We start from the raw sequence: 25,124 nt of genomic DNA, 5'->3' as shown, positions 1-25,124 counted from the left end.
AATCCTATTACAGTGTAACTGAATAAGCGACCACTAGAACTTTGCATAGGCTTCAAAGGTAGAGATATGACTTACCTGATCTGCTCCAAAACCACACTGTACAAGTGATCCACAGTGAGCTTGTGTTTCGGCACAGATATTAATAGTGGCTGACCAAAGAGTATGGTCCCTGAAGTATTGCTGGATTGCCTCATTGTCTTTTCCCGAAAGTAAACAGAGAGAGTAACATACTCCATGCCATCCTCACTTGGCTTGCAAACTTCATATCTGTTCGAAAGACAGGTATTTCCACGGGTTATTTCCACTGCCAAGAAGCACAGCAGGTAGAACCAATATGAACTCAGTCCAACAAGTCTCTCCACCAGGTCCTCCTGAGAAGGACAAAAAGGGTTGTACTCTGTCTTCATGCTTCAGGAAGTGTCAGTTTCCTGAACACCTCCCATGGCTCACCATGGCACAGGATACATACCTACCACCAACTCGACTGCCACCTTCCCTCTGTCTTTATTCCTAGTTCACATCCATGTTGCCACTCACCTCACAAGACATGACCCTGCCAACTACCTGTTGCTTTAAGCAGATCACGGCATCAGAGAAAAATACTAAATGCACTTTGAAATCCCTCAGACAGTGTTTGTTCCCCTCTGGAGAAAGAAACCCTCTTGATACCTTGGGTCTTGCATTCTCCCAGCCTCTCGTACAGTTAATGGCCTGAGCTCACACCACTGAGCAGCCAGTGTTTCAGAAAACCAGGAGTTTGGAAACATTTGCTTCACAGAAAAATCCAAGGACACTAAACACACAAGAAAAACATTCTGGAAGAAAACATACAGCTCTGGAGAACAGTGAGAAGACTGAGACACAGCTTGTACTACTGGGCGAAACAGCAAATGAGGTATTTGCAGATGTCAGAGTCAAAAGAAACCACGCGGTCCAACACTATCACATTGTTCGCTTCAGGACTATTCATTACAAAAGATTCATTTTCAGGAATGCCAAGTCACACTGCTCTTTAATTTGGTGAGTCACCTGTCCCAGACTTATCTTAAAACTGAAAGAAAAAGAAAAATTTCATGAAAGATGTCACTACGCATAGTGACCAAGACCACAATCACGTATCTGAATGTACCAACTCTTAACAGTTCTCTTACATTAGACAAGCCACTTCCCTTCTTTCAAGAGCCAAGGAACATTGTTTTATTCCTGTGTTCAAAATGCCCTTGTAGAGCAGGGAAGAGAACAAATTTCAGAGTTGTAGTTCTGCTCCATCCTACTTAAACAGAGATCCCACCCTGGGGCCTGCACTGAGTCAGTAGAGTACATGAAGAAAAATATCCTTCCAGAGAGTCCCAGCCCAGCCCAAGAGCATTAGAGATCAGAGTCAGCATAAGACAGTCCAACGCAAATGGCTGTTGAGGTTTTCTAGGCTGTCAATGCTATTCAGTTGGACATCAGCACTGGATACAGTTCACACCTTCTAAGTCTCCTGAGAAACAGCACCACAAAGAGGTGAATTATTTTACTTAGCACTGTTTAAGTAACAAAAGACCATACTCAGTCCCAGCATATAATCTACAATTAACTCCAGGTTCTGAGACCCTTAAGCTGGACTCCTATAAAACATATCAGTACACAACATGTACACGTTCCTCGACATTCTTGTGACTGCCTCTCACGCCACCTACACTGTGCTCTGCAGCAATTAAAGCAGCCCCCATTTATACTCCACCCTCATGCACCTGAATGAAGCCCTGCCCATGCAACAGAACAGATGGGACAGAAAGAAAAGGCTAAGTGTTACCCATACACAGGTGTCATTCATCACAAACAGCCAGCATGCTGTACCCCTATAACACTCTGCAAAAGAGCATCTCACACACTTCTCACTGAAACTTAACAAATTTGGTTACTCAAGTGCCCCCCTACCCACTCCACCTCAGAACAGCTTTTATATACTAGTATTAGAGGCAGACATATCAGAATTTTCTGAATCTCTTGAGCAACAGCCATCCCTTCCAAAAAAAAAACCACACACACACAAAAACAAACCTAAGATAAAATACTTTATCTATAGTTTAAGGAAGGCTATAGAGCCGATACTGGGAATTACTAGACAATACACTGTAATTCTGTATCTTACAACTTAACTGAAATAACAGAACATAAAGATGATGCTACACCAGACTACACAACATGGTTTTAGAAGTCAAGAGTCGTTAGCTCAGCTGCTGGATATTGGCTGGTTGCCTTTATAATTCATGACAACTCTGAAAAGTGTCTGAAAACTGCTAAGCAATAGGGTAGGACTTGACCAGTCTTCACCAGCATTATGAAGGCTTCAGGTCTGTGGTTATAATTCAGAAAGGAGGCAGTGAGCAATGAAGTAGGTAACTTTTGTTCCCTTGCAAATTAAAGTTAAGCAAGTGCACAGGAGCATGAAAAACTATAGAAAGACAAGGCAGAGCTACATGAAAGGGCACTGAAAGCAAAAAAGTATTCTGAGCTAAACACCAGGCTAATATATATCTTGTATGTTATTGAAATATTCCCTCCCAAGTGCTGGGATCTATGATATCAATTCCAGCTGGAAAACGCTATGTTGATCACAAGTCAGTCTATAGCAACAACCAAGAAAAAAAGTATATTTCGTAAGAGAACAGAGAAGGGTAGAAAAAAATGCCATTGCAGAAGCTGACAAACAGATCTGTCTGCTTACCAACCCAGAGATGCTGCTGTGAAATTACAATAGGTTCAAGAGTTGACAGTAAGAATGAACAGAGGACTGGAAAAAAACTGGGTGAAAATGCTGCACATATTCTGATCTCTTCTAGGAAGTGGAAACACTCCTAATCTGTTTACTTTCTTTCATAATTCCAGAACACATACAAACAAGTAAACTAGGAGATAAGAAATTGCAAATTTAACTTTTTCAGACAACAGGTAGTTTGCCCTGTAGAAGTTGGTCACATGATTTTGCCAGTCTTATAGAGGAGCAAGATTAAAAAGGATAAGGGAATTCAACCAACAAGATTTTTACAAAGCTTAAAAAAATACGAGGTCATTCTGGAAAGGACACAAACCCTCATTTCAAAAAAGAAAACACCAATTTCAGCAAATGAGAACAAACTTCCTAGATCAGTCTGCTACAAGATCTTGCACATCTCAAACATTTCATGTAAAACTACTGGGCTAGCTGGTTTGCTGACCTAACTAACTCAGTTCAATAATTGCTGTTGCCTCAGTCACGTTAACAAACCTGACATTCTGCAGCCAGTTATGGTTTTTCAAGATCATGAACTCATCTAAACATAATACACAGCATGTTGTAAGAGAAGGCAGAAAACATGGTATGTATGGCAAACTAAATATATCTTATTCAAATATGCACACTCTTATAGGTTAAAGGTGACCTGCAAATCAATTTGTGAAACTTTTATCAACGTAAACAATACGTATTATATTATATGCCCCATTAGCCAGGCTAAGAGAACAGGGGTATCTAGTTTATCCATCAAAACATTTTTCTTCTTAGGCCTTAAGAACTAAGAAGAAATACTAAGAGCGATACCCTTGAAATGGGCTGTGGAGTTTGTTTTCAAGTGGTACTTACCTGACCCCTTGTAGGCCGGCTCCAAGCTCCAGCAGGATCCCTGGGTGATGGGATATCACCAGCATGGTGCATGCGTGGGTGTTACATTGGAGCGGGAGCCGGAGGTCCTAGCGGGGCTGGACTTCACAGAACCTAAGAAAAAGAAATAGTAAGCATTTCGATTATGTGCTGAATGCTGTTCTCTGCTTAGCCTGGAGAATGAGAGCATTCAGCACAAACACTGAACTAACGTCGTCAAATTGATTTGCAGACCACCTTTACATAAGGGACTTTCTGATCATTTGCCACAGATCTCCCTGTCCTTTCACAGGAACAACATGCCTTGAGAGAAAATTTACAACGCTGTGAGAAGCAGGCTAGTCCCGCCGTTCTTTGGCTGCACTGCCCTTGCACATCGTGCCAGTGATCTTGCTTCAAGTCTTGCTTCAAACCCCTCTGTTTCTGCAAGCATCTCACCTCTTCTCTGATGCTAAATATTAATACATCTTGCATCAGGACTACACTATGTTTCCAAGCCTGTCATGATGAGAAACAGATGAGTGCAAAGCCTCATGAAAGAACGGGCTTGGCAAATTCTATTCTCCTTCCTTTTCAGGCGACCTGGAGGAGAAAATGTATAGTTTTGTCCTTTTGTGTAAAAGGAGCCAGGTTCATTTTGAGATGCATCTGAGAGTTACTTTAAGTCACTTAAATATCAAGCCCAGTAACATTCACATTTCTTCTTTTTGAAGTTTTACTATCAGAGACCACAATAGGTAAGGTAATACACCACGAGAATCAGTGAGACAGGAACTGAGCAGCTGAGAGGGAAAATATATCTTAGCCATCCAGGGCAGATTTTTTTTTTTTTTTTTTTAATTACTGTTCATTCAGCTTAAATTCCAAATGGAGTCCAATTCTCGCCCCCCTCCCCCCACAAGATTCAGCATCTCCCACCACTTTAGTGAAAATTCACAATGCATGTCTCAAGACATCCAAAGTGCCCTGCAAAAAATCACAGAAAGCTGAACATGTCTTCCCTCATGTTCCTACAGTGAAAACAGGAAAAAAATACAGCTTTTCTGACCACTGAAATCACCTAAAAAAGGTGCAAGCTCAATATTCTATACCTCCCACGTATTGCACATTTCACAAATATTCATCAACAGTACAGTCTGGACTACAATATCTGGGCCTGCAGACCATGTCCTCTGTCAAGCAAATATAAGAAAAACAATAAAGCACATTCCAGCTATGCTACTCCTGCTGCAATGTGTTGTGTGAGTTCCTGCTTAGTGACATTTACAACTGAAGCACTTCATGGAAATCGATATTCTGCTCAGTAACCAACCAATACAGAGGACTAAATTGAAAGCTGAGACTTAACAGACTTTGGTGTCAAAAGCAAGACAACAGTACAAAAGTAATGACTTTTTTTTTAAATCACGTCCCTGCTGGGACACAGATCTTCTACAGTATTAGATTATTCCTTGAATTTTGAATTGAGATACGTGTTGCTAGCTGGCTAGCGTGCAATACTTTAAAATCAGAAGTCTGTCAAACCAACAGGGATATTGTTGTCATACGCAGACCCAAGTCTGGCTACCCGTTTCAGCAAAGCAAACCTGGAGAAATACTGCAAGAGACTGACCATTTATATTTAAATGTACAGAAGGCAAGAACTGCCAGTTTAAGTTACTACAAGATCCTAAAGCTTCAGAACCATTGAAACAACTGATTTCTGTTACAGAAGACAGTCACCCAGGTGATCACGGGTGGAAGATCCGGGACTCTGAGCAAAGTCCTGTTTAGAGGGAGACAAGGGAGCAAGGAACAAAGGAACAATTTGATGGCAGCTTCTCATGAAATCAGAGCCTGGGGGTCTTGTAGCTCCTCCTATCACTACGCACTCATTCTTTACATTCTCAGATTATTAACACAACCTTGGTTTGCTTCTGTCAGTGGAAGGGAGGAGTACTTTTCAGGTGAGAAAAGTGTTACACCGTTAAACAGATGAATTAAACACTAGCACGAGGCATGGAAGGGTGCTGTCTTACAGTTTATCACAGCTTCTCTCATAATTCTCTCAGCGTGGCTATCAGGAAGGAACAAATTAAAAGACCTGTGAGCACACCCAAATTCAAAGACTAGGCAGCAAAATCCTTAGGAAAACACCTCAAAAATCAATAGGACCCACTGAGCAGTCTGCAATTTTAAAGTACAAGTTTGGGAATGTATATGTCAGAAACCTATTTCTGAGTATGCTGTACTGATTTAACTCTATTTTGAATTGCTTACTTGTTTGCACTTTGTTTTCTAACCAATGAAAGAAACTTTGCGTCTAACTTCAATTCCTTAAAACAAGTAATGAGATGTACATGTTACAGTTTGCCAACAGGGAAGTCTTGCCACTGGACATTACCAGAAAATAAGAACAGATTATCAATATATAAAAGGGACAGGATGAATAAAACATGAATTAGCAAAGAGTTCAGCTACATGAGACAGTGAGTATCATGTTAATTTAAATACAAGAGATGTTTCAATTCTAGAAAACTTCTCTTATTTAAATACAAATGATTAACTAATGGTCCTCAGTCATATCCCAGGTTGCATATTATATGTCAACTTCAAACACATCTAGGTTAGCATCTAGTACCTAAGAACACACCCTACAAAAGGTACCGTATTACCTCCCTCTCCAGTTTGTTTTTCCCACCCAATAGCTGACACACCTCTCACTTAGCTTTGCTGCACTGTGAGCACAATATCCTGAAATGATGCAGTTTTCCTGTATGATTTGTAACATAAGTAATGTTAACATTAAAGCCTCACCTTTTCTGTAACTTCTATTCTCCTAGAATAGAAGCTGATATGTTTCAGTCTTACTGCACAAGGCAAGGAAAAGATTCAAACAAATCTTAGGAAAAATTATGTTTTCAAAACATAGTAGGCAAGCAGCTTCCAGAGGATTTCTTCCTTGCTCATAAATCAATTGCTGTCTTGTCAGCCCAACTTAACGCTTTAGAAAGTCTTCTTAGAAGTTTATTTGCGGCAATATCCAGTATAAATGTAGAGCAAACAAACTTTTGATGGGTTAGCATGATTTATTGAATCTTTTTTTGGTTGTTATTTATTTCAATTGTGAATTTTGGGTGAAAATACTGTCACTGTAAAACACTTATTAGAAAGTATAACTGTGCAAAGGCAGCTGTTCCCCTTCATTAATCGATATAAAGATAGCTTTCTTTCAGGAACAGAAGAGACATACATTACTCAGTGTAACTAGTGATACACCCCACAACTACATCACCAGTCAGCACAACAGTATCTTTTCCAAGCTGAACATTTTGTGGACTATGCAGGCATACAGAGCCATCCTTCAAGTCATAAAAGCAAGTCTTTCCCTGTCACTTCTCTAAAGAATTGGCCTTAATTTAAAACCAAAAGAACAAAATGCTTTTTAGTGGGCACTCAAGTCTTCTTCATTGACTTCAGGGAAATAAAATGTTTCTCAAGTATACATTATTTCAATTACATATTTTTAGTTTCAAGTGGAAGCAAGTTTGTTCTTTAAAGGTGGAAGATTCTGAAAGACTTAAGATTTTTTTGAAATATTTTTTATTCCTCCATTTAATAAACAGCGAGATATTTGCCTGTAATCTGAGAAGGTAAGTAAATTGCTGGGATATCAGAAACTCCTGAAGTTACCGGCAGCAGCAGCAGCAATCTGAACATACGACCACCAGGTTGCCACATTCTCCAGCCATGCATCACATAGCATCTTCAGGAATGCAGCAAGCCCTGATCCGACACATTACTGTTGATAACTTCTGCCAGAAATGTAACAGCTTGAGGAGCACTTGAGAAGTTTCTGTTTAATCCGCCCCTGCCCCCCTCTTGAGCCACTTCCTCGCGTACACCAGGACAGCTGTGTGCAGAGCAACATGGCACTCCACGCCAGCCAAGAGAATCATTATTTTAACACTGCCCTGCATCCTGACCCAGGTTATTGTCTAGTTCCACAGTTACATCAACCCAGCTAAGGTGCAGGAACGAATGCTGAGTGTTACTCAACCAGCACTTAGGATAAGCATAAGCTATGTTTTCATGCCAAAAACATAAAAAGCAGGAAATTTTAGGAACACTAAACCAGTTAGGCTAGAAGGAACAAGTTAACCAGAGAACATGGGAGGAGTGAACAGGGCCTGCTCCTGCTCTGTTTGGAGAAGAGGCCCACAAAGAAAGCGTGCACTGCAGTGCCTGGGTCCAGCCCCAAGGTGGGCAGCTGTAGTAGGTGCAAGTCAGAGCAGCATTTGCTTCTCATCAAAAAGAGCAAGCAGGCAACCCAAGAGAAGTCCCAGTACTGAAGGAAAATGTACAAGGGCCAGCATGACAGCTAAAGTGCCGGGGTGGGGCTCTGTGCCCGAGTCCTCTCTAGCAGGTACAAAAATCATCCTTTCTGCAAGAAGCAGAAGGCCGAGATGCGCATCCATGGCTACAAGTACCTTCCCCAATGGAAAACAAGTTTTGAAGCCAGCAGGACAAAAATATTCACATTACTTTGGAAGTTATGCACTTTTTTAGCAATGATGTACCAAGTCCAAACAGACAATATTACCCCTCCAAAAGCAACTCAGATAACTCTCACAGTCTTAAATGTTAAGATTTAGAAAACCTGAAAAAACATACAAGACAGTTTAAACTTACTGAAGAGTTTTAATTCACAGAGATTGCAAGGATTCCTCAGACCATAGGCTAAATACAAAGAAAAATTAAAAACATTTCCTGCAAGGAAAAACTAAAGAAAATAATAATTTCTTAGAAAAATACTAGAAACACGTAACACATGGAGTAACAACAAAAAAAATTAATAGATGCCTTCAGCATATCCTTAATGTCGTCAGTTTGCAAGAGTCCAATGAACCAAAAGCCTAACACAGCTAGTCTTAAATCCAACCGAGTCCTTTCACTGACAATTTTCAAAGTTTCTGCCAGTGCCACTACACTCTCACAGCCTGCTCACCTCAGGCTCTACAAGCAAGTAACAGCAAAAGGGTAAAAATTCCTAAAGAATCACTCAAACCTGCAGTTCGGAAATCCCAAGTTGAAGACCCACCGTGATTGCTTCCCCACTGTACAGATCTTAACACAAAACTGGTGTACTGTAAATCCCTCCCTTCACACCCACTTCAGCAGATACAAGGCCTTAATAGATGGAAACAGAGTGGAATTTGAGAACCTTCACACTACTATTACCATTTCTTGGATGATTTAATTAAATCTTAGAACACCTAAGAGCAGACTTTTTATAACCAGACAAGGTAAGCAGATTGTCCACAATAAAAGTAATTACGCATTTGCCTTTAAATAAAGAGTTTTGCTCTTTATGAACAAGTGTTCCCCTGTTGCGTTTCTGAGACAAGACTCCCTTTCAATAAGAGAATGCTGTTTTTTAGCTGTAGGTCAGAATATTACTTTATGTATCTTTTTCCTGGCAGCATCACCCATTAAAGGGAGTTCCTATGAGCAGCCTTCTCCTAATTCCTGCCCTGGTGCCTGGCTGCTTGCTCTTGCCCCACAGTGCTGAAAACATCTTAGAGGGTTTACATGGAAAAACAGGATTAGCAAAACTTTCTCCTGCTACCTCTCCTCTTCCTTGGAGAATTATTTTTAACCCAGGTCAGCTCACTATGACTATGACTCACAGCATCACCTCATTTACAGTTGTGCCTGCACATAAAAGGAAGTGGTGACTGCAAAGGAAAATACACCTGGAGCTGCAGTTCAGCTAATGCTTCCTCCCCACCCGGAGCAGAGCTAATTCAGACACAGTTGTTTTCTGTGGAGGTATATGCAACATGTTAGACCTGTAGAAAAGTGGGGTATTTTTGTAATTACTATTGTAATATCACATTTCTTGTTTTTTCAGTGTTTTACTAGCTTTGGAGACAGACTTACTTACAATCTAACACTTCACAATACCCTCACAAAATGGATTTCACAGAAGCCAAATGTCCTTCCTAGGCATCCTAACTGGCCACACCTTTAGCTGCAACTGAAGAAAACAACAGCACAACAAGAACTTTCAGAAAAACTCAGACATTACATCTCAGCAACGCGGTCATGACAGACAGCACGACAGAATAGCACCAAGCAGTACATCACAGCATCCCACTCAGTGAAAGGCACACACTGTACCAGAGTATATTAGTGCAGGACTTCACACTGGCGCAACAATTTTACAGAAGCAACATCCTTGCACTGGAACATTCTCACATAAGGAAGACTGGACTTGTGATGAAGGGCTGGATTTGACTTCACAAGCACCAGGTGCAGTTGCAAGCCTCAATGTCCATTTTGCACTTCATGTGCAATAATTTACATTTTCCAGCTGCAATAGAGGAACACTGCTTTTGCTCTCCTCACCAGATTTCACAGATGACTGGAGACATCTCATCCACCACACGTATGTAAAACAAGCACAAACAAATCCTCAGCTTCGCTGAAGTCCCTCACAACCACAGTTAAGACACAAACAGTGTAAGCACCAGTCAAGAGCCTACCAAGAACCTCCAGTCATGGTTATCTAGGTGCTATAACAACTATGTTGGGTGTTAGGAGAGGCAGAGTACAACAGCTTAAACTTCATGCTATCCTAATAACAGCTCCAAGGCTTTTGGCTGATTTGGAGCATAACAACAGTAACCTTGAGCTTGCCTAAAAATGCCAGTGAAAATGTAACTGTAATCCAGACATAGATCATCATCTCTGAAATAGGCTTGTAGAAAGTTCCAAACTGCAGAACACAGACCAAACAAAAAGTTCATTGTTACCCAGGGCCATGACTTCCTTTGTGTTAGGAAAACACCTACTAAACACTACACATGCTGATCTGCTGCTAGGAGAAGTGCTGCATTACTGCTAAGTCATGCAAAAGGTCTACAGGAAGGCTTAGGTTGGGGGGGTGGGAGGGGTGGGGGCACAGAAATTGGGTGTTATATCCTGAAACCAAAGCAAATGTTTTGTAGTATTCTTTGCATCATGGCATCTTCCCACTTTACTCACACAAAGATGTCGTCTTTTGGCATGATATGATTTAAACCTTCATCCATTTGGAAGATTTTGTGGAATCGATGATTATACACGTCTGTCACCACCATCTAGAACAGCAAGTGATATTTGCAAAGAGATTATAATAAAAGCTTACATAAATTTAGGCAAACTAACTTTAAATTCAAGCAACAGTTTATTCCTATTCTTTATCAGAATTTTCAGCACACCACCATCAGCACAGTTTTCTGTAACAGCACCCAGCAGCTCATCAGCTGTATTTGTTCAGATGGATCAGAAAAACAAAGCATATAACAGACTGATTTTACAGAGGTACTGAGGAGATGCAATCCCAACACCTGCAAGTCAGCCTGATGGAAACAACAGCACAGACCCCAACATCGAAGTGGCAACAGGCTAGGATTTCAGGCATGGATCACTCACATCTATAATTAACTGAAATCAATTGAAGTGCTACACTGGCATCCTGAAAATACCCCAACTACAAAACCATTCCCTCTGGAAAAGCTCACCTGATCCCTTTGTTATTAAAAGGATGTCCAAGAAGAGGTGGACCCAAAACAGAAGACACTAAACATCTCTCAGTACTAAGAAACTACACTATCAGAGATGCTGGGGGTGAGGGCTAGCTTTCTGCCCCTTCTCTTAAACCTCTCTACTGCAATGGAAGTAAACACAGATTGTTTCATGCATCTTTTTATTTTATAATCAAAGAACAGCATTTAAACTTGTTAGGGTTTTGTCACTATTCCATGAAGTTCAGCTCATCACCCCTCTAAAAGCTAAGCCACCAAAATGCTTCAAGAACAACAAACTTTTATCAAAATTACTGTGCTGCATTTATCCTTACATTTTCTGCAGGAACACCAGAGAGTTTGGAGAGTGATTCACACAGATCCGAAATGGCCCCCATCATCGGCACCACAACCCGGTACTAGAAACAAAGACAGCATCATGCTTACACCAGGCAAAATAAACCCATGCAAGGCAGAGAGCAAGAAAATGGAAATAAAACCTTTAATTTACAGGAGTTCTGCTGAAGTTAAGGTCACAGCCACACACTTCAAGGTCTTCTGGATCTCAGCTCTACCGTACAAAGCAGGGTTTTGGAGAGAATGAAAGAGCCTTAAACAAGCGGCCTTCTGCTTTGATCAGGCTCAGCAGTAGTAAAACCCACCAAAAAAAAAACCAAAAAACAAACCAACCAAAAAACACCAGACAGCAGCTTGCTCAGAACATAAAATTGCTGTTTCTTTATGTGATAAAAAACATCCTAGAGCCATTCTCTGGAGGACCTCCACTGCCTCTGGAGGTCAAGTCAGAAGTCTTGATAGACAGGAAGGCAAACGTGTGTGTGAACTGCATACGAGGATGGACCCTCCTGAGCAGATCAGACTACTTAAACCTTCATTTGATGGGCAGCATCATCAATACAGGCTGTAGTTCTTTTAAGAGTTCTGTTCTGGACATGCCCTCAGACTGAAACAAAACCCCAGAGCTCACCCAGAATAGGACAGACCATGTATTATACTGCACTGGGGCTGTCTGGGAGGGAGTTACTTTCCTTATAGCACCCTGTATGGTGCCACATTTTGGATTTGTGGCTAAAACAGTGCTGGTATTACATTGATGTTTTAGTCATTGCTGAGCAGTGCTGGTGCAGCGTCAAGGCTTTCTCTTTGTCCCCACTATGCCCCATCAGCAGGTGGGCTGGGGGTGGGCAAGAAGTTGGAAGGGGATGCAGCCAGGACAGCTGTCCTGAACTGCCCGAAGGGCTATTCCGTACTATATAATGTAACGCTCAGCAGTAAAAATTGTGGTAGAGAAAGAAAGGGTGTTTTGGGCTTCCAAGGTTATTGCTCAGACACTGGCTGGGCACTGGTCTGCTCGTGGGAAGTGGCAAGTGATTTCCTTTGCATCATTTGTGTCATTGTCCCCACCTCCCCACTTTTCCTTCACCTATTAAATCATCTTTATCTCAACCCACGGGTTTTCTTGCTTTTGTTCTTTCCAGTCTCTCCTCATTCCTGCTGGGAAGAGGGCAGGGGGGAGCGAGCAAGAGGCTGCGTGGGTGCTTGGCTGCTGGCCTGGGTCAACACACCACTTACATCAAGCTACAAAAAATATGAGGGGCACAGTCAAGAAACCTTTCACACTTCTAAGCAGAAGTATCTTGTAAGTCAGTGGGAACGCTCTACCTCAGATGCTAAACGTATGATAATCCACTGGTTCCACTTCCAGTGCCCTGAATACTTCCCTGAAGACAGATCTGTGAGCTTTTAACATGGCTAAGTGACATTCTGCAACCAGGAATGTGTATGGATGCAGGAATACAGGTGCACCAGAACACAAGCATCTACAGTTTGGTTTAACCTAGCATCCTTCCTCCATCAAGTAATCAGTACCATATGTTTTAGAGAAGGATTCAAAGGCACTATAGATTATAGATAGGCACACACTCAGAGAGAATTATGTGGAACATACTTGCCTTGACTAAAAGGAGTTATGTATCAATATTCACCAGGATCAGTTATACTATCCATCTGCATATTCCACTGTGACCATCAGAGGCTTTCAGTTCACTTTCTCTTGGCAGAACCCACATGGCAGAGACACAATTCCTCCTTGTGTCACACACCAGAGGGGAGTAGTGGTGCACACCTCTGGCTTCCCAACTGGGAGATCACAAAATGCAAAGAATTGCCCACAGGGTGGGATGTAGAACATGCACGTGGCCAACTCATCTAGAAGAGCTCCAGGCAGGGGAAGTTCTGTTAATCTTGGTTCTTTAAAGTAGAAGAATTTATCCTTTCAGTCTCTATCCTATTGGTAATCTTGCTTTTTTTCTCAATGAATCCCTTCTCTGTTCTTGCCCTATATAAAGTCTTGGTGACAAGAAGAAGTGTAGCTGTCCTTGATTTCACAGTTGTACAAAACGCAGGTTGAAAATTTATTGTGAACTCAGCATACATCCTTCTCCACTGTACCTACTACCCCCCTCAAACTAACAGTGTATATACAAAGCACAAGTTTTACCATTCACAGTTATAATCCACAGCACATACAAATATTGCCATCGGTGCCTCCAAAACTGCATCAGGGCATCTAGTCACTCTGCTTGGGCCTCCCAGCTCTTGTGCATCTCTTGACATGCGTGGCAAGCACAAGGTTACTTTAGGTATGTGCGTGCCCACCCACAGGCCCATTTGAAAATAAAATGGGGAGGGGATATATATATATATTAAAAATCAGTCTATCTTAGAATCGAGATGGCTTTGAAACCAATCAAGTAATTTTTCAGTTTTTTTTCAAGAGGGATTGTTTTTCATTTCTCTTTGAAATTCAGAGACCTTACCCATTTAGATAAAAGTTTCACCTTAATGTTTTCCAAGGTAACACAAGGTAAACATGACAATGCAAACACATTACTGCTTTCAGGGAGCAGTACATAACACAGGTAATCTCATCACAGGAACAGACACACTTCCAGCTGACCCATGAACCTAGTCTCACGAACCGAGATTTTACAAAGCCACTGGATTTCACATGTTCAGTTCCCAATTTTTACATTAAAAAAACCCATCCTACCTCACTCAAAGGTGGACATCAACGTCCTTTAGATTACTTGAAAAATCTCAACTTTAAAACCTAAGAGAAAGACTCAGATTACTTAAAGATTCAACATGCCTCACCTGGACAGGTCTACGCTGTGGGTCTGCATATACCAGGGTAACTTCCATGAGACGATCTCTCCTCAAGGGCAGTGGAAGGGTTAAGTAACAGAAGGGATCAAAGGTCACGGAAACTTTGGAGCATTTGGGACAAACAAGGGTAGATTTGAAAAGACCATGAAAAATATCTACAATGATAGAATCATTCCTCAGCCTATGATTCTCCCAGGCCTCTTTTGCCACCTCCTATAAAAAGAAAAAAAAATATATTAAAAGTTATTTCTCAAAAACACTTCCATAGCATGGCAAGCATAGGGATCACAGAAAACTCAGAAAACTGATACTGACAGGTAAATTTCACAGAAAGGGAGGGTCCCTACCCATGTGTCCAGCATAACACAATGGGATCTCTTCTCAGTGACACTAAGGCCTTGTGTCAAGTCAAATGTAATACATCTATTTTAGTTGAGTCACTTGGTCAGGTATTCCTTAGTGTACACAATGCCAGAAGCACGAATGGAGCCAAGGGGACAGTGACAGGGTTACCTGCTGCTCTTCAGGACAGAAAGCTGCTAACAAGATACGCTCCACTCTCCTCCATGAGGAATGGACTGCTGCCCCTTGCTTTTGAAAGACAACATATATATACACACACTGCAATGCTACTGTCACTAACCAGGATGCTGAGATGGGAACAGAGTAATTAGCTCCAACAACTGCAGCGATATGGATGCAAGACAGAATGTGTGCATCTACATCGGGGGAAGGGAAGTATCTAAATAAAATGAAGGCATGCTGGGCATCCTTTCCATCCTACAATGATCAGTACTTCTTGGAGAGAAAAAAAGATGAAATATACTACTTCTTGTGGTGTTGTCACATACACTGTATTATGCAAGAAAAGGCAAAAGACATGAAGTCATTGCCAGTTAAGAGGAAAACAAAAAATAATTACTGTATCTGTCTTTTAGAGGCTCCTAAAACATTTTTCCACCCAATATATTTATTCTGGACTCTGCATTTGCCAGTATGCGGCAGCTGTTTGTACTGTGACAAGAGGGAAAAGCCTGATCAGGAGAACATGTTCACTTAGGGAAAGACATTTCACTATTACTTGTCTCATTTTAATGTGAGCATGGTGTTTGCCAGCTTCAGAGGAACAACATGTTTGCAAGGTGCTTACATATCAGTGTTGACTGAGAAACAGAGGATAGAGAAAAGGCAGGAAGAAAAATGAACAGAAGAGACTTTTCTGACCTCTGTCAGGAAAACAGCATAAGAGAATTAGTTTTCTCTATTTAGGTAGAGTGGGTAACTAAAGCCCAAGGGTGTTTAAATTAAAATTTAAATTAATTAAAATGTAAAGTTACTTTAGTATCAGTGTACCAATTTCCACAGCACCAGAAAGGAGGAAAATCAAGTCAAGCCTCTTAAGGAGAGGCAGGTAATTCACCAAACACTGGGAATTCATCAAGACCAATGGTTGTACCAAGTCACTTAAACCTTGGTTCTCTCCTTGTCCTGGCCGGTGCTTTCATGCACCCTATCCAGCCTGGTTTTAAATCTAGCTCATGGATTACATTTGTCTAGAGGCCATGAGGGAACACACATGAGGAGTCTGCCCTAAAAGCTCATTCCATTTGACACTCTGCTGTCTACCAGAGGGACACCAGAATGGCTGCTTACAACCCCGAGCCCAGGGCACATGTTCAGACCCTTATTTGAGGGCCACTCCTGGCACCTCCACGTGAGAATGCTCCCAGTTCCACCCAAGTCCACATGCAAGTACGACAGCCTGCACAGTAAGCACTCTCCTCAAACTGATGCTAAAAGCTTCTGCTCAATCTACCTGGAGGAAGAAGGTGGGCCTAAGTAGTCAGAAAAAAAGGTCATGGTAGTAACTACAGCCTACTTTTAGGTAGCTGCTATGTCACAAGATCAACTTCCTTCCTTTCCACTGCAGAACCACATCAGTATTGTGCCATAAGCACATCTTCCTGCAGGCCAGTACAAGAACAGACATTCTGCTGTAAGGCAGAGCAACAGCTATGTGCCACGAGGTGTCAGCTGGGCCATAAAGCACAACAGAGTTCTCCCCTCCCAGGTACGCTGCTTTGTAGGGAGGATGTTTGTGTGGCCTGTGAGCAGGAAGGCCAGGAAGTGTCACAAACTCCAATTAAACACCCTCAGAAGCACTACCTGCCCTACCCTCAAGTAAAGGGCACCATACCGAATCAGGTCTGCCATTGGCATCCTTCAGCTCCAAGTAGGGCTTCTTCTTCACTCTGTTCAAATCCTCATGCAAGCCATCTAGAAGAAAAGCCAAGAGCTCCTGGGAATCTTGCTGCTGGTATCCTGAAAACTGAGGAGCAAATCGGCCAACCTGCGTCTGAAACATGAAGGCAAGAGTCAGAGGGGGGTGAGCATTACCTATGTGTAAAAGACAGGAATAAAAACACCCACTCTGGCTTTTGCAGAGATCAACTCCATGCTACCTTATGTTAGCAGCAGACCACGGTGAACTGGATGCTAATGCAGCAAGGGTGTTAGAATAATTTTCCCAACTATTTTTATTTTTCACCCCTAGTGTTGAGAGGGAAGAATGCATTTGGTGCTGTGATGCTAGAAATCTAAGTTATCTAATATTAGTTTAGGAACCTGCAAACAACCAGTACACAAAACCTATCTGCCCAATGCATTTTGTACTCCTACTATTTCTCTTGCAGGCACCTACAGTTCCCACAAGGCAGACTTGCTATAAGGTGGCATCTTGAAGCCGGTGGACTGCAAGACTGAAAGTGCTTGCAGAAGATACTTATGAACTAAGAAAACTGGCTTAAAACTAAGATTGAAATCCTCGCCACAGTAATCTCTAGCTATTCTAACAATTGTGGTATGAAGCTAAGAAACATAACAGCCTGAGTTAGCAAAAGCCAGAAACAGCACACCCAAATTTTATTTTGTAAGTGCTATCTCGCCACACTGCCATTTAGTGTTCCTGCTTCTAAAAAAAAAAAAAAAAAAGGGTCCACAAGAAAACCAACAATTAGCTGAAGGAGTGGTCAGTCCTAGTGACCATCACTAGTTTTCTGATAAACACAAAGAGTCCAACAGACTTGCAGAATTATGCTTAGTACATTTTAACCACTCGAGATGACAACTGCAGGGGAACCTAAACTGAAGGGCTGTTTATATTATAGAGATAGTTAACACTGCCACTAAATCAGCAAAAATTCTTAGAAAAATCACAAGTAATACTGTACTAGGAAATAAAGAGTAATTCCTATTCCAGTCTTAAACAAGAACAGCCCACATTAAGACACTTTTATTGATGTCCACTACAGATTCACATATTTCCTCTGAACAGAAGTTTACAGCACAACTTTACTAGTCATGGATGATGCGCCAGCAACCCCAAGTCACAGAAATTAAACTACATCTTGTTGTTTCAGAACTACCCATGACCCTACAGAGGACAGATTTCCGTAGTCCATAAGAGTTTTGCTCCAGGTCTCAAAGCATATACCCTCAACTTCAAGACTGTACCATGCAAAACCTGAACAGCAAGAGGATGCACATTTACATTAATATCAGGTCATTGCTTATTTCATGCATTTGGGATGTTATTCTTCCTCAGCATACCAAGATTGCACTACAGAAGCAAACTCTTAGTGTTCCTTGGATGCTTTAATTATGTTGTTCTGCACTGGAGCATCTTTGCATGATATTTAAAACAAAAGACATAGTCACAGTTTTTCTAGGGGTTCATATACAACTGCTACATTGCAGTACTTCAGTTGAAAGCAGCTCTTTACACTGAAGGACTGGGAACATTAAACCAATAAATAATGTTATAGACAAGAGAATGCATTTTGCTCTCCACTTTGTAATTTCATTTTTTAAATTTGTAACTTGCACACCTTTTCTCACCGATTAAAGTTCACAGCTGGCAATTCACATGACCTTGCCTAGTTTTGTAGCAGAGATCACTGATGCAACTGTAAACAGCTCTCAGGCTGGAAAGTAATTTACTAAGTAAGGCATTTAACATTAAAAAGCAGTAACCAATTCCGGGGTATGACACCGCTCACTGGCAAGTTCCTCCCTGCACCCTGAAAAGCATTTACATAAAACGTGAAATAACACTGAAGCAATTCTATCATTACTGCTTTCATAACACCAAAATACGTGGAAGGCATATTAGCTTTCACTGTTTCTTCTGTCAAAGAGCTATGGTACAAGAACATGGAGTACTTACTTTAAACATACGTGGGGCCACATGAGACTGTCTCCCGGACCAAATCTGTTTAATGAGCTCTGCATAGGCTTCTGCAATTTCTCCTCTCATCCCCAGTGGATTGTTCTGATTTATTTCAGCTTCATATTTATCTTCCAGGAAATACTCAGTCAGAGGAGGGGTATTGCTCAGACACTGAAAAAGCATTAAGAAAATGAATTTACTGCACAGGACAATAAGTCTGTGCGACAATGAAATAACAAACACAGCTTTCACATCAGAATATGTATTAAGCTATTAACAAAACTGTCGAGACTGAATTTGAGTACATATTTAGTAAAAAAAAAAAATATATATATATATTGGGAGGGTGGGATACTGTAACCATTACAACTCAAGAGCATGATTGAAATAAACAAGAAACACCACCAAATAAGCATTCAAAGGACTAACAGCTCATTTCTGAAAAGTGGTTTCTCTTTGCAGATGCCACACTGACTTCTCTACTATACAATGTATTTGCCCACAAGTGTAAGCCTCTCCTCTAGAGCAGTTCCCACTGGTTTATCTAGCTTAAGGCGTAAGGCTCACTGGTCTGCAGCTCCTTGGTTCTCCTTCAGAAATTTCTTTAAAACTGAAGTCACATTTGTCACCTTCCATTCCTTTGGTGCAGAGTAATTTTAAGCATTCATTTAAAGTTACTGTATTTAATAGTTCAACAAAGCAAAGAACAGGCAACCTTCTAAAATAACCCACAGACTTTTGGAACGAAGGTATCTGCTCTTGATATTATGTCCCTCCACATTTTGTTAATTTGCTCTGTAACTTCCACTTCAATTTGAGTAGTCTCTTGGTGTAATGCTGAAGTCTGACACAAAACCAAGTCTGCAAGTGCCAGAAGAATAAAGTTTACAATCATACTCCTGCCAATACTCACCAAATCCTATAATTAATGTACATTAACCTGTTTTTCCACACATTACTGAGGTGGTAGGGTAGGCTACCTTAGTGATGTATTATATAGAAATCTGCGCAAAACAGGTCAGGAAGGTCTTTAGAGATGTCACCTTAGTGTTCTCAAGCCTACATCCCATACCCACTCTCTAACTTTGAAATCCTAATATAAGCAGCAGTGAGAATAAGAAAGGTCCTTGTTCATCCTTGAGGTGAAACACAAGCTATAGTTTGTCCTACAAAGAACCATGTGCTGTTAAAAAAATCCCCATCAAAAAGTTAGCAAAGTTGAAAGGCAGGAAGGATACCATTCCATACCTACTCTCCTATTTATACACTTATTATCAGTGTATCATGGTAATGATTTAATACATCCTGGGGAATCACCATAAACCTCAGGACACACATAAATCTAGCACAGGAAGTAGCTTCCCTAATTCAATAAAAGACTCAAAGCTTATAGCAAGAAGCGACACTCATAAGTAAGGCAAGACTTAGATATGTGAACAAAAACAGAGCCAAGTCTGAGATTATAATTAAAACTACTAGGACATCAAGGCACTGTAATATCAATAAAATATTAAACTGGGCTCTTTCTGAATGCCTGAAATGTCAGGACCCATAGCAGATGCCTGTACAGTGCTTCACCAACTAGGTGCAAGGACACAGATCTCCTAGCACAGTTATACATGGCAATCTGGAGAGAGTCAGGGAAGTGTAGTCCTGTCCTTTAGTCAACCCCACTTTCACTGCCTTGATGCGTATCTTGTCGAATTTATCTCCTATCAAATTTTTCCAGTGCCAATGGCCAGGTGTTAGTGTCTTTCTCCAGGCAAATGACATTAAAGTGCTTACAGACTACTACCATTTGACACCAGTCTCTCACTGGGAGACTGTTGCTGACAAAATTCCAAGAATTTCCAAAAACTAAGGCAGAAATCTGCATTTGAAAGACTGTTGCCTAGAAAATTAAAGCCTAATGGAAAAATACAAGAAAGAAAGTAATTGGTCCTTAACATGACTAGTTTGCATGCAAAATTAAGACTGAAATGTTTGGTTTAAGTTACTTTGATAATTTTAAAAGTTGTCTCTTAGCTATAAGGTTCAAGAAAACATAATGCAGTTACCATGATACAACTGAAAATAAAGTCCTGTCAAACAAAAAAGCAAGGCAGTCCAAGTTTACTGTGGTATCCTGAATACCACACGCATAATGCATTATAGTTAATTTAAGACCTGTTCTAGCTTTCAAAGCTACCACAGAGTAACAGAAGTCATTACGTAGCGCTTGTGCCACACTAGAAGCTTGCCCATTGCTTAAATCAGAGTTGATGTAAGTTGGCTCACATTTTGTTTGAATTCCTTAGCAAACAACTATCCCTAACAAGTTTCTGCATTTTTTTAAATGCACCAAATAAACCTAAGATATTAAGTTAAATAAGTGTACTAATAATTATTAGCTTTGCATAACCATTACCTTACCACCCCACACAATCACCCTGAACCCTTCCTATGGCTTTTCACACTCTTAATTTTTCAAGAGTCTTTAAACACGGCCCCCAGAACTGTGTGCAGTGGCCCACTCATGTCGCTTATGCTGCACACACAAGTTAAAACATCCTCCACGTCTGCCCATTTTTGCCAGAGCACAGCATTAGGACCTTATGTTACAGTTAGGCATCCGTTTAGTATGACTTCCCTCATAGCCTTTTCAGAAGCCATGTATTTCAGATCCCGTCCTTCATACTGTACTACATTTTACAGTAGTAACGTGCTATGTATAAGCCAAACTAAATATGAACTGATTTTTTTTGTTTGGTTGGGTTTGTTTGTTTTGTTGGGGTTTGGGGGGATGGGGGGGGTGGTTTGTGGTTTTGTTGGTTTTTTTTTTTTTCATTCCAGGTGCAATCTCCTCATTGAATCACATTAAAACATGCTTTTCTTTCCACAGATTTTAATCCACAATCTCTGTGAGACTGCTCTTTTATTTAATTCTAAAGAGGGCTCTTTCCAATTCTTACCTGTAATGCAGAATTCATGAAGCAGGTATTTCCAAGGTTACTGAGTCCACAGAGTCCAGGTTGTGACAGGGAAGCACTGTCCCTGCAGTTGTAAGAGTTACAGACAAATCCAGAACCTCTGGAAGAAAGACAACACAGTGAACTCCACAATAAGTTTATGATTCTCAATACTGTTTTAAGAGTCACATCAAATACGAGTCAAAAAACTGTTTAATGAAATTGTTTAACCAGCCTACATGTTTCTGCTGCTTCATAGTGGCTAATATTGAATACCAGGAATGTGAAGTATACGTGCTAACTTTGGAAACATTAATCGCTACACAGTCTATTATTAATTTATGGCTCATAACACATTAATTTCCTCTGTCTACAAGTACACAGCACACTATCCTAATGCAGCAAGAATCTACATGAGTCTATATGATATATTGTAAGAGCTAATAAGAAAGTTATGATCCCTACCTGGAAATGCTTCTACCACCCTGGCAGATGGAGAAAAGAATATAATCCCTTCCCCTTATACCCCCAGTGCCCTCAAAATCAGGCAATGCCCTAGTCGTTAGTAAGCTCTAGAACACGTGCTACTTTTGCAAGTGAGCAAAGAACAGCAGAACGTAGTGGTTTCAAAAGCAAAGTTTGATAAACAGGTACACAAGAGTAGCAGAACTCCTCATAAGGCACCATCACACTCCTTTTCTATACAGGCAAGGATGCACAGGAGTATTCATTCACATGAAGGATGAAGAAACAAAAAGAACATTCCTGCTCTTACCCCCTGCCCAGGTGGGAGCTGTTCAGTCCATAGGAGTTACTGCTATCACCGTTAGTAATGACAGAAGTGGCAGACACTGAGGAATAAGAACTTGCTGATGATTTTGAAGAGGTAGTAAAGTTTCTGCTAGTTGCAGTGCTTGATCTGGGAGAAAGGAAAAAGAAGTAGAAACAATGCTACTACTTTTTTCACCCCCAGCCCCACCTCCCGCAAAACTCCAAGGACTTGCCACGTTACAGTTAGTTCCCACACACAGAATTTACTGTGTGATCACACCTCCAAACACTTGTCTGGAACAGAAACCTCAGACAAAAGTATCAGAAGCAGGAGTAACAATTCTTGCTTAAAGCAAAATCTGGGTCCCAGACTGAAATAAGTAGGCAATTCGGATGGCATGAGTGACAGGGAAGCAAGCTTTAAGTTTATGAGCAAACCACCTTGAAACAAGCAAGCAAAAAAATCCCGATCTTAAGACCACAAAACACTTCCCCCACATTAAAAGTGACAAAGTCAGTCCTTCCCTACTTGAAACCCAAATCACCCAATCAAACAGAACGTTAATTAGTAAGATAACCAGGGTGGGCACAAAACAGTTTGTTACTGAGCCTAGTTGATACAACTACGTTGCTTGGAGACAAGACACACTGCTATGTACATGCAGCGCGCATAGCAATCCGCAGCATTTTGAGACTGGAGATACCAAAATGCATTAAAAAAGTCCAAAAGCCTCAAGACTATCTGGTTGTGAATCCCAGGTTATTCCACACTACTACTCTCCTGATCTGGAAAGAACCAGAACACAATGTTACAAAAGACCAACAAGGCACTAAAATTCAACAATGTTCTGTCATAGACAGCTTTGGCTCCATAAAAAAACCAAAACCACAAGACAGTACTACATAAATAAGCTTAAAGAAACTATTTTGATACTAATTAATTTCTCTATAGTAAGAGCTAACTGGGAAGTGGTCTATTCTCTCCATCTTTGCCCAAATAAACATGCAAAACTGAATGCAAAAAGGTGCAGGACACCAACAGCCACGCAACAGTGGCTAATACACCCAAAGCACAGCAGAGCGCCAGAGGACAATGCCCTCAAGCTTTAGCTTGTTCTTGTATCTCTTTTAATGTGGCCCTGATTCTCAAATGACACAAACTAAAAATACATATTCATAGCTCAGATGCTACTAAGAAAACAGTCTTGCCAAACCTTTGTGGAGCAAAAACTGAAAGACAAAGAACAAGCCATAATGGCCAAGAGGAGGCAGAACAGCTGGGCAGCCTTACCAGTTTGGAAATACAATAGCAGTAAAATAAATACAGAAGGAAACAAGTTACAACAGGAGCTTCCAGATGAAAACACAAACCCCAAACGCAGTCTAAACCTGAAGCATGCTAAAAAAAATAAACAAAAAAACCCAAACACCCACCCACACACCAGCCAGCACAACCAAAAAGTATACTGGAAAGTATACTAGCAAGAATGAGCAGATCTACTGAAATAACTAAGACAACCATTTCTGGGACAACACACGACCTTCTGGTCATTACATGTTGGAGGTGGAACTTCTCAAGACTACCTGGACACAAAGATAAGATCAACAAGAGAACAAGAGGCTAAAGAGTTCTAGACTAAAACAACAATTAACAGACTCATACTCCACATGTGGGAGTTTCAAGGGTCAAGAATAAAATAATTAAGCTAACAACAGCCCGTAAATCCATTAAGAACGCATTTTTAAAAGTTTGAAGTAGAAGTGAATTATCTAAAAGCAAAGAAGGGCAATCTAGAAAATGCTAAGACTTGAAAATGTAGCATCTCTGCTTGACATATTTGACCCCAGTGAGAGAACAGAATGAGACGCCTGGAAAATAATATGAAGACAATCTAACAGGGAGAAAAGAAAAGGAGGGCAACCTCTTAATGGATTTCAAAATTTCCAATAGAAGCATAGAGGCAGTGCATAATCAAGAGTCACATGGCAACTGAAGAGTTCCAAGAAGTACTTCAATAGTATCTCACGCACACAAAAAAGCTAAGAACTATGAGGGAAGATAAAAAAAGGATCAGAAAGCAAAGATAAGAGACAAGTCAGAGTGGGAAAGGTCTACCTACAAAGTCATCAAGGACCTTGAGTAAATTCATGTTAGAAAATTGGGAAGGATCATGTAAGAAGTAAACAAGAGAATCCAAAAGCTTTCCAAGGGGGGGGGGGATAGAAATCAAATGCACTTGGGAAGATAAAAATTCTAAGCACTCCCACATTTTACAAGTTACTCAGCTATCAGTAATAACTGAAGAAAGATTAAGGATTTACTAAGCACAGCTGCTCCCCCTCATTTCACAAGGTGGTCACAAAGGTAGCTATGATTCCAGGTGAAAGGCACAGATAGCAGCTAAGAAAAATGTTTTTCTCTGAAAGCTTCCTATTTTAAGCCCAGGAAGCTGCTGTTAATGATCCCACAATACTACAGGCTCTCGAGAAGGCTGCCTCATTTGCACACAAAGGTGACAACAGAAGTCCTGGATGCCAAGCATTTATCCCCAATGCCCCAAAAAGGGTTTCTGTGGAACATGCAGACTTTGACCAGTCAAAGCCACCTGCCCCTTCCACTGCCGTCTCTCACAGTATGTGACTTCTGCTCCCTTGGAAATGGAGGCCTCAACACCTTGCTCTGAGGTAAGACATAAACATTATTTCTTTTTTGAAGTTCATGACTTAGAACCTTCCAAAATGTTCTGGGCTACTCAGTGGGTTACCACTGAAACTACTCTCAGTTTGCTTAGTTTGCTCTTTGTAGGCAC

The 25,124-nt window shown here is 40.9% G+C and overlaps 1 protein-coding gene across 5 annotated transcripts in view; it reads right to left on the bottom strand.

Moving 5' to 3' along the window:
• USP4 (ubiquitin specific peptidase 4) overlaps positions 1-25,124 on the bottom strand; it is a 43,912-nt gene that overhangs the window by 6,689 nt on the left and 12,099 nt on the right. The window contains exons 7-15 of one of the 5 annotated variants that reach the window (XR_012044528.1): positions 22,319-22,462; positions 21,547-21,664; positions 18,593-18,766; positions 16,565-16,723; positions 14,356-14,580; positions 11,514-11,597; positions 10,658-10,752; positions 3,611-3,742; positions 132-267 (exon numbers count right to left, since the gene is read on the bottom strand). Coding sequence is in view for 4 of the 5 variants with exons in the window: in XM_072875572.1 (XP_072731673.1) it covers positions 76-267; positions 10,658-10,752; positions 11,514-11,597; positions 14,356-14,580; positions 16,565-16,723; positions 18,593-18,766; positions 21,547-21,664; positions 22,319-22,462 (1,191 nt within the window). In the remaining variant the exon portion in view is untranslated. Of the gene's footprint in view, positions 1-75; positions 268-3,610; positions 3,743-10,657; positions 10,753-11,513; positions 11,598-13,162; positions 13,450-14,355; positions 14,581-16,564; positions 16,724-18,592; positions 18,767-21,546; positions 21,665-22,318; positions 22,463-25,124 lie in introns of those variants that run through there. The other 4 variants (XM_072875572.1, XM_072875573.1, XM_072875575.1 and 1 more) reach the window with 4 other exon arrangements.

The sequence above is a fragment of the Ciconia boyciana genome, chromosome 11 (assembly GCF_034638445.1).
Source record: "Ciconia boyciana chromosome 11, ASM3463844v1, whole genome shotgun sequence".
Lineage (NCBI taxonomy): Eukaryota > Metazoa > Chordata > Aves > Ciconiiformes > Ciconiidae > Ciconia > Ciconia boyciana.
The sequence above is the reverse complement of the archived record's forward strand: the minus strand, read 5'-3'. Positions and strand labels throughout refer to the sequence as shown.